The sequence below is a fragment of the Tenrec ecaudatus genome, chromosome 12 (genome assembly GCF_050624435.1).
Source record: "Tenrec ecaudatus isolate mTenEca1 chromosome 12, mTenEca1.hap1, whole genome shotgun sequence".
Classification (NCBI taxonomy): Eukaryota; Metazoa; Chordata; class Mammalia; order Afrosoricida; family Tenrecidae; genus Tenrec; species Tenrec ecaudatus.
This window is the reverse complement of record NC_134541.1, coordinates 67,092,029-67,110,376: the sequence shown is the minus strand read 5'-3', so window position 1 is coordinate 67,110,376 and position 18,348 is coordinate 67,092,029. Positions and strand designations below refer to the sequence as shown.

General features: G+C 55.0%; 1 protein-coding gene across 1 annotated transcript in view; it reads left to right on the top strand.

Annotated features, from left to right (window-relative positions):
- DCPS (decapping enzyme, scavenger) overlaps positions 1-15,330 on the top strand; it is a 72,849-nt gene extending 57,519 nt beyond the window's left edge. The window contains exons 3-6 of the mRNA XM_075564099.1: positions 321-466; positions 6,154-6,267; positions 11,902-12,012; positions 14,919-15,330. Coding sequence (XP_075420214.1) covers positions 321-466; positions 6,154-6,267; positions 11,902-12,012; positions 14,919-15,185 — 638 coding nt within the window. The 3' untranslated portion in view covers positions 15,186-15,330. The remainder of the gene's footprint in view (positions 1-320; positions 467-6,153; positions 6,268-11,901; positions 12,013-14,918) is intronic.
- Positions 15,331-18,348: the final 3,018 nt, after the last annotated feature.

Genomic DNA, 18,348 nt, shown 5'->3' with positions numbered 1-18,348 from the left:
TTGTGTGCAGAAAACCACATTGCTAAAAATTTGGAGGAAGGCTCTCGAAGGGTTGGGAACTCATTTGTCTTTATTGAAAAGACTGAAATGGGAAAGAGGGTGATGAGGGGCCCAGGGACCCATCGGTGAAACCTTGTGTTTTCCAGGTTGTGAATGAGACTCTGCTCACCTCCAGTGACACCCGGTGTCTCATGAGAGTGGATTGTGGGCAAATAATCTCTGGTTCTTTGCTCTTCAAGCTGGGCCAGCTGTGGGTGAGGAGAGCCAATGTGGGGAATGAATGGCACGTACCAGGAACGGACTGCTTTGCTTCCTTACAGACGTGAAGACCACCGTGGTGTACCCTGCCACAGAGAAACACCTGCAGAAGTACCTGCGCCAGGACCTCCGGCTGATCCGAGAGACCGGAGACAATTACAGAAACGTCACGCTGCCCCACCTGGAGTCCCAGAGCCTCAGTATTCAGGTACCTGGCCGCCCCATGGGTACCAGCACTGAGGAGCGGTGACTGCCTGCGGTCAGCTTCTCCTTGAACGAGTTTTCTCTGAGGAAGGCTTAAGAAACCCTGGCGACAGTGTGACGTCTTGGGCTGCTGTTCGAAAGATCAGCCATTTGATTCCGCCAGCTGCTCCTTGGGAGAAAAAGGAGGCAGTCAACTTCCGTAAAAATGTGCTGCTTGGAAACCCTGAGGAGCCGTTTGTTCTACTGTGCCTTTTAGGGTCGCGATGAGTAGTCAGCTGGGTGGCATGGGGTTTGGTTTGGCCTTGTGGAGGCTTACCCAGGGCCAGTCTCTGTGGCAGACGTGGGTGCTGTAGCAGAAAACAAGTGGACAAGGGCCTGCCTTGTGTGCATGCGTCCTTGTGCCGGATCAGAGAATACACAAGTGTGTAAAGGAACTATATCGGGAGCCCTGCTTATGCCGATGGGCTGCTAACAGGAAGATTAGCAGTTCCAAACCACCAGTCACTCTGTTGCTTTCTGGAGTGGGTTATACCTCGGTTGTTGGCCGAAGCCTGTTTTGTAATCCACGTGAGTTTTTAGGAAGGCTGGGAAGTTTCAGGTTTTACCATCTCAAAGCGGTACACGCTCTTCCTGGAAAATGTGCCAAGCTGCATGGGGTTGCGCTGGGGTTCACAACTGGGCAGGAAGAACTACGTGGAAAAGAACATCCACATGTGCAGAACTGGGGAGTCCCCGGAGACTCATAGGCCAAGAGCCCAAGGGCATCGGGCCCAAGTAGGCCCGGAGCACATACCTGCATACCACCACGGGGAGAGACCCCACCCACGCCTTGTGGAAGCTCAGGAGCACAGTGAGAGAGCTGGCCTTTCCCCAGCTGGGTTATTGAACATCTCTGGCTGGGGAGGTGTGGTTGAAGGGATTGGTTGGCCCCCTTGTCTGCGTTCAGGCCCATCTGTGGGTGGGTGTACCCAATGTATTTAACTGGGCCTAGTGTCCTAGCCTATGCATGCTCAGTTTGGGTTTTCCCATATGTATCCAAAGGCTACCTGATTTCTTTCCAACCCTGTATGTGACCCTGCCAGGCATTGGAGAGACAACCTTACTTGTCCCTAAAACTAGCTACCTTTCAACTCCTCTGGAGAAAGACGGGGCTTTCTACACCCATAAAGAGTTACAGTCTCGGAAACCCATAGGAGCAGTTCTGCCCTGTCACCTGCCCTGGGTCACCACAAATGGGCAAGGCCAATGGTAGTGTATATAGAGTTTATTTTAAATATCAGTGCTGTGGAGAAATGTAAATGAGATAAGAGGATGATAAAGTCCTGCCTGAGAGTTGGCTTCATTGATTTGGTGGAAGTGACTTTGGTCTGGGCCCCCACCCAGGGTGCTTAGGCTTGCCACTGAGGCTCTTTGGAGGATCCCAAAGCAATCCGGGTAACAGCAAGAAGCTGCGTCTGTGAATTTAGTGTTTGTTGTTAGCAGGCAAGCCGATGCACAGTGGAGCTGCCCAGAGCAGGTCCTTGTGATCCGTGCATCCCCAGTGGCTGGCTTTCAGAAGGGGTCCCGTGGGTCCCCAGTGGCTGGCTTTCAGAAGGGGACCCGTGGGTCCCCAATGGCTGGTTCTCAGGCCTTTCTTCTTACTTCGTCTTAGTGATCATAGCCCTATGTGGACTCCACAGGCAGTCGCGGTGGCCAACGTGACCTGCATATCTAGGCTCTGGATGACTTTGACCTTGCTACGGTCAGAGTAAAGACTGATGCTGAGGTAGGTCCACCCAGCCCAGACTGCAGTCAACCCGCCTCCAGGAGCTGAGGCTCCCAGTCACTCTGCCACTCGTTCTGCAGAGAGCTGGACCTCACTGCCCCTGAAGTGGGCAGCGGGGAGGGGCAGGGCCGGGGGAGGCGTATCCTCCTCTCCCAGCAGCCAGGGAGTGACCCAGTTGGCAGACGCTGGGTCTTCAGAGTGTTTTTAGCCTTAGGCCAGATGCTAGGCCATTTAGCCAAGAGATCCCAATTCTCTGTGGGCCCAGAATCTCTGCTTGGAAACTGGCCCAGTGGGCATACTCAGAAGTAAATCTGATTGATAGTTATTGATGAGCCTTGTTCTTATTGCCTTGCTGGCTCTCACTGCCTCCCTCTCCTTGGAGGAGCTCTGGTGCTGTGGTGAGTCGTGGTGCCTTGTGCAGTGGGCGCAGCTCCTCCAGTTTCAGGGCCCGTGGATGTTCCATGGTGGAATTCTGAGCTGCCGTGTGGAGAGACCTGAGTTCCAGCCTGGCTAACAAACCTCATGCATGCCACCCCTCCTCTGTCAATGGAGACTTGTGTGTGACTGACACTGAACAGGTTTCAGCAGAACTTCCAGACTAAGATGGACTAGGAAGAAAGGCCTTGTCTGCTGCTGAAACTCAGCCAATGGAAACCCAAGGGATCACCACCCTCCAATTCGTAAGCAATCTTAGGGCTGGTGCAGGAGTAGCAACATTGTCTCTGTGATGCTGGGCTCACCTTCCGTCAAGGCAGCCAGCAGCCACCACCACCACAGGTTTATTTGTTGTTTATTTTAAGTCTCAGCACTTGTTCTTTCTGTGACATGGCCAGAGGAAATTGGGCCCTGTCTTCCTAAAGAGCATCTGCTGTTCAGAGTCTCAGAGAAGTCCCCTGGGATGTAGACTGTTGCTCTGGTATGTGGGCTACGTGAGAGAAAGCCTTTAACAGAAGGGCGGTGAGTGGTGCACGGACTGTATTACACAGGAGGAGCAGGGGCTGTGCTGTGAAGAGAGGCGTGGGGGCTGGGTTCAGGAAACTAGGGGCTCCTGAGCATTACTGGGTGAGAGTTTGAAAAACAGACCATGGCATGCCTTCCTCATCTGCCGAGCAAGCCTTCAGGGTACACCCTCCCTGCCCTTCCCAGCACCCTCCAGGGTTCAGCCCGTATCAGCAGGCCTGCCGCCCCGCCCCGCCACCCCCCCTCCCCGCAGGTTCTCCCAGGTTTGCTTTCAAACTCTCCCCTCCTATGGCTTGTCTGAAGAACACCCGGTCCTTGTTTTCCCTCCTTTATCTGGGCTTCTGACCCTGAGGCTTCCATGTGGATCAGGTCCTTCTCCCTGACCCTGTCCCAGAGAGCTCTCCTTCCCAGCAGGCAAGACTCAGCTATGTCTCTGGAGCCAGGCTCGCTCTCCCCAGCTCCCGCTTTTCCCTCACCTGCAAAATGAGGGCTCTAGCATGCGCAGTACTCTGAAGAGCGGCTGGTCCCATCGTCACCATCCCCTTCCTAGTGGTCCCTCGACTCCCGGACTAGCACCACCTCCTGCTTCCCTTTGCCCAGCCGCGCTAGCATTGTCCCCCAGACATCTCCCCCAAACTGTCCTCCTGGAGCTCTCCAAGCACCCTCCTCTGCCCTCAGTGCCCGCCTCATGCTGGGCTCTGTGCCAGGCACCTATGCTCCCCTGAAGGCCTCGCCACAACCCTGACACATAAATACTGATGGCCACCTTTTCCAAAGGAAGAAACCAAGGCCGAGAGGTTGAAGAATGTCACCAGGGGACAGCAAGTGAGTGGCAGATGAAACTGGGTCTCGTTGGATTCTGTCTTAGCCGTGGTTCTCTAGAGAAACAAAACCCGTGTGAGATTTGAGGAGGGAGGGAGGGGTTCAAAAAGTTCATGGAAACAGAATGAAAAGCTCATTGGGACGTGTCTATGAAGTGTTCGAAGCCCCGTTCCTATACAGAGATTGATTGGCTGCATTAAGGAATTGCTTCAGGCGATGCATGGTGAGGTGTCATTGGGAGCTCAAACTGTGGGTCAGGTGATAGGCTCGAGACAGCTAGCTGCAGGGCTGTGGGAGTCCCTAAGCCGGGCAGCTGGCAGACTGGAGAGGGGGCATTCTGGGGACATGGCTGCCCACCATCTACGGCAGCACACCCCCGAGGCAGGCTCCCTTTGTGCTCAGGCCCGGACTCCATCCCAACATGATGGCAGGCTAAACAGACTTCACTTAAGGCCGACGGTTTAAGAACAAGCTGCCCTAATAGTCCAGAGTAGCATTGTACCAAGTGGGCACACAAACTTCCCCATCACGGGCCCCACCACTCGTGCTCTCGGGAAGGCCCGTGCCCCTTACCTCCTTGGCACACCAGGGCTGCGGGAGAAGAGTCGGCCCTCTACCTCCTGCCTTTTCTTTTGCGGAAGTTTCAGGTCTAGTTCCTGCGGGCTGAATGTGCTTGCCCTGGTCCCCTCGGAGTGGGAGGAAGCAGCAGTTCCGAGCTCTTCTTAGAAAGCCCTTTGGGGGTGAGTGAGTTACTTTACGCCTGGCCTGGGGGGTCTCACCAGGCAGTCTGTGAGGCCCCACTATCAGAAATGCCTCCCTTGAATAGCTAAAGGGAATCCCAGGTTCCTGTTTGTGCTGGAGGCCCAGCTATTCCCAGGCAGGGGGCCTCTGTGCCCTCCCTCTCCGCCTCTAATGGGGCCTGTGCTTTGTCTTGGCTGTGCTGGCCTGGAGCTAAGAAGCAAGCAGTGCTCAGCCCTCGAGCCTCAGGGTGTAAGGTGTGCAGGCTCTAAGCCAGTTTCCCCACCTGTCGCTGCTGTGCCCACAGATCTGGGTGGAGGGATAGGGGCTTTCCATGGGGTGCGTCAGTTCGCGCCCTCCTTTCTCTTCTCACTCAGGTTTGTAGCTTTCTTCGGCCTCCACCCCAACTCCATGTGAGCTTGGAAGCCCTTCAGGACAAAGAAGAGGACACAGGCAGCTGTTGGGGAAGTCAGAACTGAGCTCCCTCCATTCACTAGGTTTAGGGAAGAGTGTACTGCTTTGGGAGTATTCTAGATCTGCAGACGACTGTCAGCCAGTATTCAGGAGAAGCAGAGAAAAGACAGGGCTAGCAGAGTGCTTAGTTGACCGTGTTTTAACTGGGCTAGGGAGTAGGGGTGGGTTCGTTTGCCAATACGTGGCTCTTCCATGTCTATCATAATAGAACAGCGCTCCATGGGGTTTTCCGTGAGTGATTTGGGGCACCTCTGTATAGATGTGAAACTCTGGCTTTGGGGTTAGCAGCTCAGCCCAGCACTTAACCATGAGCAGCACCCAGGAGCTGTTGCTCGGGGGTCATGTTCTACCCCTGCCTCTTGTCCCTCGGGCTTCCCCAGCAAGGAAGTGACCTCCGAGATCACGCGGTGCTGGAGAAGGGGTCCGCTAAAGACCACTGAGGACAGCTGCCTTCTCTCTGTGGGGCCCAGGAAGCCTGCCATACAGCGAGCCGGGCACCCTCCCTCATAGCCCTGCCGCTGCTTCTTTTGCCTGCAGGGAACAGTGCGCTCAGCCTCGCTCCCCCAGACAGCCTCCCTTGCGCCCTGGGGGCAGTGGAGGGGTTGCTGCTTTGGACGTAACTGTGCTGGGGAGGTTCCAGCCAGGAGGTGTGCAGAGTTGCCCAGGAAACGCTTACAGCGTGGGCCCAGGATGCATGTTTACTGGCAGTGAGAGGAGGGGCAGGATCCCTGAAGGACCCCAGAAACAGTCTACTCGATAGCCAGGGTGGGGTTCCTTGAGCTTGGCGGGCTTTTAAGGCCTGGCTCTTGGGATGGGTGAGGCTGGGGGGCGGGGGGTGGAATGGGCAGAGTGCTTATCTAACTAAGCACAAGGTGCCTCCCAAGGAACAATGATTGGAAACATGAACCATCTCTCTGCCTTCCCCCTCCCAGTGGGTATATAACATTCTTGAGAAGAAGGCCGAAGCCAACCGGATTGTTTTCGAGAACCCAGATCCTTTCGACGGCTTTGTCCTCATTCCTGACCTCAAATGGAACCAGCAGCAGGTAAGGGCTCTCTTGCCTAGCACCTCGGTGGGGACCTGCCCTTCTCACGTTGGCCTCTTGCAGCAGGTTGTGGTGAGCCTGCTCAGCAACTCTGAGCCTCTGCTGGCCGAGTGCGTGCCAGTTACGCACAAGTGCGTGCGTTCACGCATCACCCTATCAACGCCCTTTCCAGCTCGCCTCTCACCCAAGGGTGAAGGATTGCAGTCGAGGCCGCCTTCCCTCGATGCACAGACAGACAAGCAAGGTCTAAGTCCATGGGTGACACATCAGCCTCGAGGCTTCCGAGCCTGATGAACCCAAGATCAGCAGGTGAGATGGCAGTCTGCTCACAAGTCCCGGCAGACAAGGTGGCAGGCCAGTGGCTCAAATGCCAAGCCAGATGCAGGGTCCGAGCTCGGCAAAGGATCGGCAGGCTCCGCCCCAAAGGAAATCTTTGCAGTGGAGTGGCTGTTCTTCCGTCGGGTTAGAAACTCTCACTGTGGCTTACTGTAGCATAACACCAGACCACCGAGGATCCTGGCCCTGTCAGCTTGACACACACCTGTCCCTGCGTCCAGGAGGAGGCATGAGCCCAAGTGTTTAGACTCTCACCCTCCTCTTCGATACCAGTAGACGGGAGCTCCGGGGACCCTTACCAGGGGTCCCAGGACAGCAGAGCAGGTCCTCTAGGACACCCACCCAGGCTCCTCGGGGCTCGGTCCCCAGGCTTCTCCCAGCCTCCCCAGATGCCACAGTCTAGCCAATCCCTCTTCACTGACAAGAACCCCTCTCTGATTCTTTGTCACCACTCCCCCACCTCCCTTCTTCTTCCTCTCTCGACCACAAAGGTAATGTCTCCCCCTCCCCTGGAGGACACTTACACCATAGCAGCCGTGGGAGCTGGCAGGGCCATCCGTCCCTGGGGGCCCTGCTCACCCCAGGACTCGGGGCAGCAACTGCAAGGGCAGAGGAGCAGGTCAAAGGCAGAGGTGGCAGAGAGGGACCACAGCGAATCATGCAAGGAAAAGTGTTCCAAGTGGTGGGCCTCCTGCTTTGCGCCTGGCTTCTGTCCATCCCCCGCCCTGCGGAGTTCTTCTCCCTTGCCCTCTTCCCTCTTGCTTTCGCAGGTGTTGTCCACCCTCAGGCCTTGTGAGCACACCTAAAGTTTGCTGAGTAAATCGTGCTGAGAGAGGCTGAGGGAACACCTGCTTCTGCCCGCTGCATTTCCCTCCCTGCCCCCCAGCAGACCTTGAAGGATGAAGCCAGCCCTGGGGCTGGAGATAGTTACGGAGCCTGGAGTGAAGCCACGGAAGCAGGAAGGTCGGTGGCCGCTCTGGGCGGGCAGTGCCCTCATCCGGCTGCATGCCCCTTTGTCTCTTCAAACGGCCATGTGCCTGGAGCATTTGGATCCCAGACTTGGCCGTGGGAGCCAGGGCGGCTGGGAGAGCTTATGACTCACCCGAGCCCCGCAGATTGAAGAACTCATGATTTCTGGGGAAACTGTGGTCTGAGAAGGAGGCGGGGGTGGGGGACAACCAAAGATTGTGTTATCCATTTCAGTTCACAAAATTCACGAAGACCAGGATACATTGCAGCCCGTGATCCTGGACACTGAACCCTATCATTCCTTTGGCAGCGCCACCTGGCACCCTGCCTAGTTTGCCGGTACAAGTACCCTCTCTGAGACCCCTTTAAGACAGGAAGGGTTTCCAGAACTCTACTGGCCTCTCAGCCATGTGGCTTGAGTGCCTCGCCTTTGGGAAACCAGGCTAAATGTCAGCTTGCCTTAACGGTGATACAGGTGGGACTGGGCCTAACCTTTGCTTAACCCCCTTTGTCTCTTCATCACACCGTATTTCAGTTTCTCAAACGCCTGCCTTGTGATTGAGCACTGAAATCAACAGCTCCTTTAGAACGGAGCAGCTGTGTCCAGTAGAGAGACACGCCTTGCCTGCCTGGGTTTTTATCCTTTGTCCTGGGACAAGAGAATGAGTGATGAGGAAGGTGCTCTGGTGTTTTCCTGGAGGGTGGAAGGTACTTCCTAGCCAGCTCTGTCGTCTCTTGCCACTTCTCCCAGAAGTGTACCTTTACTCCCAGAAGAGCTGGTGGCCCTGCGTGAGCAACGCTCTGCCTGCTCGTCTGGCTAGCTATCCCTCCACTCACCCACTCAGCAGGTGCTCATCGAGTGTCTTGCTCTTGCTTGAGACTCTTCCTTCCAAGAGAGTGCCTGGCTGGTGCAGACCGTTCTCTGCTTTCATGTTACCTGAAAGATTGCCGCTTAGGACCCAGCCCAGAGTGCCCTGGAAGAGATGAGCCAGTGAAAACTCAACCCTGTCAAGAACACTTGTACCCTGACTCACGGTCACCCCACCCCACCCCCACCTCTACCACTCACCACCACTCAGTGGCATCTGGTCTGCTTTATGAGTCCTCCCTAGAGGTTAGAAGATCTCCTCCCTTGCCCTCTTATATCACTTTTCCTTTTTACTTATTTTGACATATGTTTTGGCTTCTTTTCGACTTGGTTTAGTAGCTCTAGTTAATGTATACACATGATAAAATGCGCTCATCAGCTCTGGAGGGGAGTGTCAGTCCCCTCACCCACATCCTCAGCCCCTCCTGGAGATTGACTGTATATTAGACAATGCACGTGCATGTTCAGCGCGTCATTCCAAATGGAGACAGCCAGCAGAGGCAAGCAAGGCGAGACTTCAGCGTACATACTTGGGACATGTCAGGAGAGACGAGTCCCCAGAAAAGGACATCCTGCTTGGTAAAGGAGGGGGGCAGCAAAAAGGAGGCAGGCCCTCGAGGCGTTGGACGGACACCGTGGCTGCAACGACGGACTCAAGCAGAGAAACAACTGGGAGGCTGGTGCCGGACCAGGCGTGCTTCGTTCTGTGGTGCACAGCGTGGCTGTGGGTCAGAACCGACTCGTGGCACCAACAATAACAGCAGCATTTTAAGTGACTTTGTTCTGAGGTCTCAGATTGAAGAGTGTTTGAAACCCATCCTTGGAGTCGCTCCTGAGCTGGAGCTCCGGCCCTTCCTGTCCTGGTCCCTTGCCAGAAAGCTTATGTTGTCCAGCCTTGTCAAAAGGACTTGGGCAGTGAGGGGTGGGCCACCTGGGCCTGCTTCCTGCTTGGCTCTCTGCAGACTCTTCCTGGGGGCTGGAGCATCTTCTGGCTGTGCCTGAGAGCAGAGCACGAGCCCCAGACCACGCCTCTCCCCTGCCTGCTAGCCCCGGGATCCGTGGCCGTCCAGCCCATGCCAGTGAAGCAGAAAGGCGTGAGCAGTGTCACGTCTGGGACTTGTCAGTTGTCATCTGAAGCAAATATCGCTATTGTGAGAGGGTCCTGTGACGATGGCACACAGAGAGACAAGGAACACACTCGTCCATCCACAGGCACACGTACACACACCACCACCCCTCCGCTCTGCACCCTGAGGCAAGGGCTGCTCTTATTTCCGGACTTCTGCCTGGACCCCACACAGTAAGCTTGGAACTGCCCCAGCACAGGCTGTGTGTGAGAAGGGGGTGTCCAACTCAGCCCTGGGTCGGGAGGTTCCCAGTGGGCTCATTGGCAGCAGACTGGGGCAGAGAGCCCAGCCTCTTAAACCCTGGCAGGAAAGAATGCCGTGGCATGCCGAGGCTCGGGCACAGTTGGACATCAGGGAATCCGATGGAAACGCTCATTACCATCAGTTTAAAACCAGGCCCCTGGATTGGTCGGGTGACTCATGGTCCCCAAGTTACTTACATGAAGAAGCTGGCTGCTGGCTGTCTGGGGCCTCCCTGCTGGCACAAGCTCCTGGGCTGCAGGCAGGGTGTTGCTGGAGCCCTGCTTGAGACCTGCCTCCCGTATGGACGTGGCAACTCCAGCAAGGCCAGGGGAGAGTATCTCATGGGCCGAGGACGACTCGTTTGCTCTCCAGCACACTAGCTTGTTGACTCTGGCTCTTTGCACTGTTGTGACCTCCAGGTTCTCAGCCAGGCTGTTTGCAGAAAGGGCAGCCTGTGAACCCATTGGAATAGCTGCGAGAGAGGTGGGTTCCACCCTGGTGTGTTCAGTGCTGAGCGGGCCCCAGCGGCCTTTCCATGCTCAGTCCTAACCCACCCCACAGGCCTTTACTGCAGGCTCCAGAGCCACCTGCTCTCGCTCTTGATGGGCTACCTTCCTTGTCCGGTGCGGCTAGAATGCCGGAAGTGGGTGACGTGAAAACAGGAATTTATTTTCTTCCTCTGCTGCTGGCTGTCAGTCCACACCAGGGTTGGGGTCCTCTCGGTAGCCCTGGGAATTCCTTGGTTCCTTGTAGGGATTCCTGGCGGCTCACAAGCGTTGGGCTACTGCCTGCATCTGCATGAGGCCCCCTCACTGGTTACTCGGTAGGAGAGTCTAGTGTCCTGAGGACCCTAAGGAGCAGCTCTGCCGCATCTCAACAGGGTCACTCTGTCATCATCGTTAACAACAAAGAACCCAGGTTACCGAGTTTCTGACTCAAATCACACACATCTCTGTTTGTCTGTCAGTCACTCTCGCCCCTTCCCCCAGGTATTTTCATAAGTGCCTTTGCTGGTGCCTTTTTTTTTTAACATGTTGTCAAAAAAGTTCACCTTGCACAGTTGTAAAAACAGGGACAGTGCTGACAAACAAAAGTAGAAGTCATGTGCTACCCACACAAACAGGGTGCACCCACAGGGATAAGGGCCAGGATTCCGGCACATGCTTCGGGGCTCACAGTCTGTGCTTTCTTGCCTCTGAACCTTGCGTTCAGCGCCCCCCTACAGCCCTTTGCCCTCTCTCCAAACCCAGGCCCTGCCTTCTCTTCTGAGCCCCTTTCCTGGACCGCCCGAGACGGGTAGTGTTTTCTCCCCCCTCCTCTATGTCGTTTGCATGCCTACCATTGTGGACCTTGAAGCACGTTTCCCACTCTGCATAGAGTTGCCCTCAGCTCGTTCTTGGGCCTCTGTGTTAGTCCGGGTAGACTAGAGAACCAAATCCAGGGAGACTCATTTGTGTATAAGAAAGAGCTTTATATAAAAGCAATTTTATATTGAGAAACGTCCAGACCAAGTCCACAAGTCCAATATTGGCCCATATGTCCAATACTAGTCCATAAATTCCTCTTTAAACTCACACAGCCATGCAGTAATGCTGAATGCAGGAAGATCACAGGCCAGTGGGTGGAAAGGCTTGTGGATCGATCCAGTGGTGGTAGAGGCATGTCAGTGCTGACGTGGGTCTCCCCTGGGCTCCTCCAGCTCCATGGCTCTGGCTGCATCAGTGGAGCTCCCTCAGGCTCATTGTTGTCAGCAATGTCTAGCAGGGAGTGAGTGTCCCGCCTCCAGGGAGCGCTTTATCTCCTTAGCGTCTCTAAATGAGGTCATCAAACTACAAACTAACCCTTCACTCTGAATCTCAAATTGACAACCGGTTGTGTAACTACCACAACTTTTGCCCAGAAGTCTCCACCACCTGCCGTTAAGTGCAGGAAGAATAAGCAGAAGTTCTAGCTCTGTGAGTTAGCCTAGCCGTCTTGCCTTGGGATGGGTGCTGCTGTCAGCCATCTTGGGGGCTCTGGCATGGGGGCCTCTGCAGTGCTGTGCTCTATAGGTTGCCGAGCCTGACCCTCCCTCCCGGTTTCTCTACATAGCTCGATGACCTGTACCTGATTGCCATCTGCCACCGCCGGGGAATCAAGTCGCTGCGAGACCTCACTGCAGAGCACCTGCCTCTGCTTAGGAACATCCTCCGGGAGGGTCAGGTGAGTGACCTGGGTGGGACCCAGGCCTGGGGAATTGCACTCAGGTTCCAGGATGTTCCCTGGGCCACTTTCTCCATCCTTCTCTGACGTCATCCTGAGGAAGGCTGCTCTCTGCAAGTGCCGGTTACGGGGACCCTCCACGAAGGCCCTTCCGGTTGACGAGCAAGGCCCTTTGTCGTCTGGCCTGCACGACCCCCCAGCCACTTCCTTCAGTTGCCTTTCCTCACACATGCCATCGCCATGTGGGCGATGAGTTTGCCTCCCTGCCTTTCCCTGGAAGCCCCCTCTTCTTCCCACCCCCCACCCCTTCTCGCTGTCTCCTCCATCCCACAGTCCAGTGCCCTGGCCCCTCCCTGCGACTCTCAGGATGGATTCCTCGCTGGATTCTAACCATAGGCTACCTGTCCCTCTCATCACAACCACACCTGTCTTCTGTTAATGTGCGCACCGCCTGAAGGGAGGATTCCATTCTCTGAGTGTCCCTGTGTTTCATGGCCCTTGTGAAGTCCCCCGGTATACCTGTGGTGTCTCATCACCTTACCTAGACTGAGGGTCGAGACCAGATTCTTGGGTACCTGGAGTTCTGCGGTACTTGCTCACTGGGTGACATCAGGGGAGTTAAACGGAGCCTTGGGTGGAAAAGTATAGAAGGAGTCTTGGGATGTGGTCCTGCTCTGACCTTTCAACCCTAGCTAGCTAATTGTCCTTGGGCCAGCCCCTCGCCCCTCTGGGTCTCGGTGTCTGTGTCCGTCTCACTGCTGACCCTGCTCGTCTGTGGGCTTGAGTCACAGCCCCTTTTCTCACCCTGGAACCTTTTGAGATGCTGCCTCTGAGAGACCAGGGCCAGCTGCCACAGGGATGCCCCACAAGAGGGGAGGTGAACCTCTCCCTCTTGACAGCTGCTGGGCCAGGGCGTTACTGCAGACCCAGGGAACGGGCATGGGAGGGAGGGCCTTGCTTCCCACCCTGAGCCTGGGCCCTCCCCCACCCTCCTCCCTGCAGCCATCCACGCCCCCTGCGTGCCACACCATCCATTGTCTCTCTGGCTGCCTCTGTCTTTTACATGTAGCTTTTTTCTTTCTTTTTAATCATGACACGGGCCCTAGATACCATGGAGGGCAGAAAACCCTGTCACCCCTCTCGGGAGAGGTGGGCCAATCCTGGCAGCTCAGGCATCTTCACCCTGTAGCAGACAGCCCTGTGGGGTGCTTCTGTGGAGAACATGCTTCTAGGGCGAATTCTGAGCTTCCCGAGCCTCTTGGCTCTTTTCTCCTGGCCTCGGGGAATTGCTCGCAACAGAAACCAGCGGCTGCCTTCCCTTTGTGCCAGGCCTGGGGCACCAGGGCCCGAGGAAATGCTTTCCTCCTGATTCTGCCTCCCGACATCTGTCTGGCAGTCCTGGGTGGTACAAACAGGAACACACTTGCTTTTAACCAAAAGGTTGAAGATTTTAATCCACCCAGAGGCACCTCAGAAGTAAGGTCTGGTGATCTGCTTCCCAAAGGTCACACAGCCCCTGAACATCCTGTGGACTTCAGTTCAAGGCACCCTCCTCTCCTTCTCCACGGCCCTGGCACAGCCCCTTTGCCAGTGTCTCCAAGCTCCACCCGGTTCCCACCTGCTTGGTGACGCCTGGTGGAGCAGTGAGCCCAGTGCTGGGCTGCGAACCACAAAACTGACGCCAAACTGAAACACCAGAAGGGGTCTCAGAAACCCAACAGCATGGCTGAGTCAGCATCCAAGCGATGGCAGCGGTGTCGGCCCAGGTTTCCATCCAGGGGAAGGATAGTGCCCGCGGGGCTCCTAGTCAAGGACCGCATGCTGCGGCCTGCGCTTGTCGACCTCAAGTGGAAGACAGGGCCCAAGCCCAGTGGACACAGTGCCTGGGCCCTCCTAACAGGTGTCCATTCAAATCCATGGCAACCCATGTGTGCCAAGGACGGCTCCACATGATTTCCGTCTCTGGGTAAGCAGAAACTGCCAGCTGTTTGCCATGGGAGCCACACAGCGTCCTGGTGCCATGCCCATCCAGGATGCGCCGGGAGGGCGTGGCCCTGCACAATCATCCTTTAACTTTTTTTCCAGTGTCACTGGAGCATAGGAGTAACTCGCACCTCGCACAGTAGTTCAGTCACATCAAGGAGTTATGCAATCAGTTCTAGAACGTTTGTTTCATTCTTGTACTCATCTTTGTTAGCTCTCCATTTCCCCCTCCTCCCCTGCCACACCCCATGGAATCATTAATCCAGCTATTGTCTCTAGATTTACCCATCCGGGATTTCATATCTAGGAAAACAGTGCTGGGGGTGGTAAAAGGGAGCTGATGTCAAGGAGTTCAAGAAGAAAAGGAATTTCTTGAATCCGATAGTGGTAGCAATTGTACACTAGTCCTTGACCTGATGGAACGACATCGTGTCTGTATTAGCTCCCAAGAAAATGGCTTGCAGGGGTGGGGGGACATTCAAAAAAACAAAGCACTAACAACAGCAACAAAGTAGAACAGAGAAGAAACCTCCATCAAAAAGGCAGCAGCAAGTACTAAAAACCAGGACAAGTTTAAAAGGGGTCGGCACTCTCAAACTCACTGTCACCGAGTCGGTGCTGACTGCCAGCAACCCCTGTGGGTTTCTGAGGCTGTCGCTGTTCAGGGGAGTAGAAAGCCCAGGGCTTCTTCCAAGGAGCTGCTGGTGGTTCCGACCTACCGACCATGAGGATTGCAGCCCAACTCGTACCACTCTGCCACCAGGGCTCCTAACGTGAACCCTAAGGGATATCACGTGATATTAGGAGTGAAATTCTCACCTAACTGCATCTGTAGTGATGTACTTTGCAATGCACTCTGCGTGGAGTGAGGCTGTTCTCAGCTCTACACTGACCCTTTTCTGTGCCCATCCCTTCCTCCCTAGGAAGCCATCCTACAGCGCTACCAGGTGGCCGGGGACCGCCTCCGGGTGTACTTGCACTACCTGCCCTCCTACTACCACCTGCACGTGCACTTCACTGCCCTGGGCTTTGAGGCCCCCGGCTCGGGGGTGGAGAGGGCACATCTGCTGGCAGAAGTGATTGAAAACCTGGAATGTGACCCAAAGCACTATCAGGAACGCACGCTTACCTTTGCCCTCCGGACCGAGGACCCCCTGCTGCAGCTGTTGCAGGCGGCCCAGGAAAACTGAGTGGACTCAGGAGTTGTCCAGGGAGCTCTGAGAAGGGGGCTGGGGTGGGGGCAGGGAAGCCGCCTTTGTTTCACTTTGTGAAAATTTTAAAAAATGTGTTTTGTACTAGCTTATTCCTACGATTCAAATAAAGCACTGGAGCTACCAGGTATGGACTGACTCTTCCAGGGAAGCGAATGGTGCGGGCAGGCCCGGAGGGAAGCCTTCATGGAGGAGCGGAAGGCCTGCGTGGTTTCGCTGACGTGGGAATGACTGCTCGCAGAGAGCGCGGGTTCAGAATCCCTAAGGTCACGCTGTCCTTTGCTGATTTCGTTTCCCTTCATGACTGCGCCTCTTCTTGTTTGCATGCCTTCCTGTTCTGCCAGCGCACCCACCCTCCTTCCCATTTTCTGCACCTCCCATGTGTCCGGAAGTTCCCCCAAACTACCAAGTCAGAAACCTTTAGTTGCTGGTTTTCACCAAATGTGTTTTGGCTGCTCCTTTCCCTTTGTCGCATCTGTGGGAGGTCACGCCCCCCACGTGTGAGTCATCCTTCTGATAAACTTGTTGACGAGGATGGAGGGCTGATTCTGGAAGTGGGAGGGCTTAATAGGAATCAGATGATGCAGGCTCTGCCTGCCTGCCTGCCTGCGCCTCTGTTATTTAGCCAGCCAGCCAGCTCCTGTCCTTGAATTCCTTATCTAGGCAGGAAGACAAAACAAACTCCCAGGGAGCAGCCTGGAGAGCACACACAAGACCCTCTGTCCACAAGGCCAGAATGATAAGGCTGGGCGGGCTGCTCTACCTCCCGGAATGGTCAGAACGTCGAGCCCAGGGCCGAGCGCTCAGTGGCCTGTTAGGGGACTATCGGGGTGACCTGGGAAAGACCACTTCTACCCTGTCTCCAGCAGAGCAGGGACACGACAGACATGTGGACGACTGAAAACGCGAGGATAGCTGTCGGGAGTCTACTCAGAGGTGCCTTGGAAGAAAGTCATGGTGGTCTATTTGCAAAAACAAAAAAGAAATCGGCTATTAAAAACCCTATAGAGCGCAGTTCTACTCTGACCCAACTGTGGGCTTTAGATCTTTCCAGCACCGGGGGCAGATGGGTCATGCTGCCAGAGAAGGCCCTGGTCTTCGGTATTGAGCCCAGGTCCAACTTTGGAAGAAATAAGCCAGGCCTGGAGTGTGTCCTTCTGACTCTGGTCAGTCCACTGAGGTCTTGGGCACAGGGACCCAGCCAGTGCACCCCCAGGGCGTGGCTGGGCTGCCATCTGGCCTCCCTACATCTCAGAAGATGACCCAGGGGGGCTGCCAGGTGACCTCTGTGGACGGACCTCCTGGAGACTCCTGCAGCAGGACATGCTGGAGGATGCACAGTGAAAACGTCTGCCAGGTCTTGTGAATGGGTTGGATAGTGGCCCCCAAAAGATATGCTAGAGCCCTAACCCCGATCCCTATGAACATGGCCTTGATTGGAAAAAGTCTTTGAAGAGATTCTATGTACTCAGTTAAATGCTATTGGAGAAGGGTGGGACCTGATCTTCTATGAGTGTGTCCTTACAAAGGAGAGACAGGAGGGTCAGGCTACCACAACCCAGTGAGTGCCTGGATCTCCCTGATCCTCAGAGAGAATGCGCTCCTGCCAACCCTCCAGCTCCAGAACTGGGAGAAAATACGCCCGAGTCCCTGCCCAGTGCGTGCTGCTTTGTTGCAGCTGATACAAAACTCTCAAACACGTGTGAACTGTGACGATTGTAAAGCTGGGGAATGGATTGGAGGGGCTCCTCCCTCACAGAAGTGGCTGGGGGCAGCTACTTCATCCTGTGCCACCCCCAGGATCATTGGACACCGGACCATGTGGTCCCTAGCATCCTCACTGACTGGCTGGGGGAAGTAGGCTCCCAACCCTGCCTTCTTAGTCCATGCTAGTCAAGCCGCGCTGAAACCTGGTCAGATTACACTTGCACGCAGCCCTCTGCTGACGGGCAGCTCAGCAGTGACAGCACAGGACATCTATTGGCCAAGAATCAATCCTGGGTCTCCCACAGGAGAGGAGAGAATCCTACCGCTGAGCCACCATGCCTCTTCCTCCAGAGGGTGGGTGGTTGGTGGGGGTGGCAGGTCGGTTCCAACTCACAGTGACCCTCATGTTCAACAGAACATGGGGTGGGGGTCGGGGAAGGAGCTGATCCCAAGGGCTCAATAGAAACTAAATGTCTAGAAAAGAACTATGGCAACATTTGTACAAATATGCCTAATACAACTGATGTATGGATTGTAGTAAGTTGTAAGAGCCCCCCAATAAAACGATCTTTTAATAAAACGGAACATTGGGACATATTAAAAATCATTATGCTGGAGCCGCTGTGATAGTCCATCTCATTGATCTGCTACCAAACATGTCCTCCTGATGACATGTCCAAAGTACATGAGACGACGTCTCAACACCCTTGGTTCTAAGGAGCATTGTAGCCGTGTAGCTCCCAAGACACACTTGTTCTCTCTTCCGGCAGCCCGTGGTGTACATACTCAATATTCTTCACCAACACCGTAACCCAGAGGCCTCGATTCACCTTCAGTTTTCCTCAGTCACTGCCCAGCTTTCGCATGGACTGGGTCAGGCGTACCTTCGTCCTGAAAGTGACGTCTTTAACTTTCACGTATTTGTCATTCACAGCAGAATTCTTTGACTTCTCGCCTGCGTCTTCCCTCCGCATTGGTTACGGACCCAAGTAAAGTGAAGTCCTTGACAACGCCAATTGTTCCTCCATTCATCACGCTGCTGCTTGTGGTCACGATTCTGAGGACTTTTGTTCTCCTTACACTGAGGTGTGAGCCATGCTGAAAGCTGTAGCTTCTGAGATTCCTCTTCACCTTGAACAGACAAGGGTGCGGCATCTGCACACCGAAGGTTGTTGATGAGCCTTCCCTAATCCTGACGCCAGCGCCTTCACAGAGTCCAGCTCCCCCAGCACTGGCTCAGCGTAGGGATTGAATCAGTGTGGGGAAAGGATGCAAGCCAGATGCACCCCTGTCCTGATTTTAAACCGTGCAGCAGCCCCTTGTTCTGAATGCCCATTCTTCACAATGTTATTCTACAAACTGCCTGTGCATGGTCAGTAAGCACAGGTAAACATCTTGCTATTTTTTTTCTAATCCAGATCCATCTGAGGTCAGC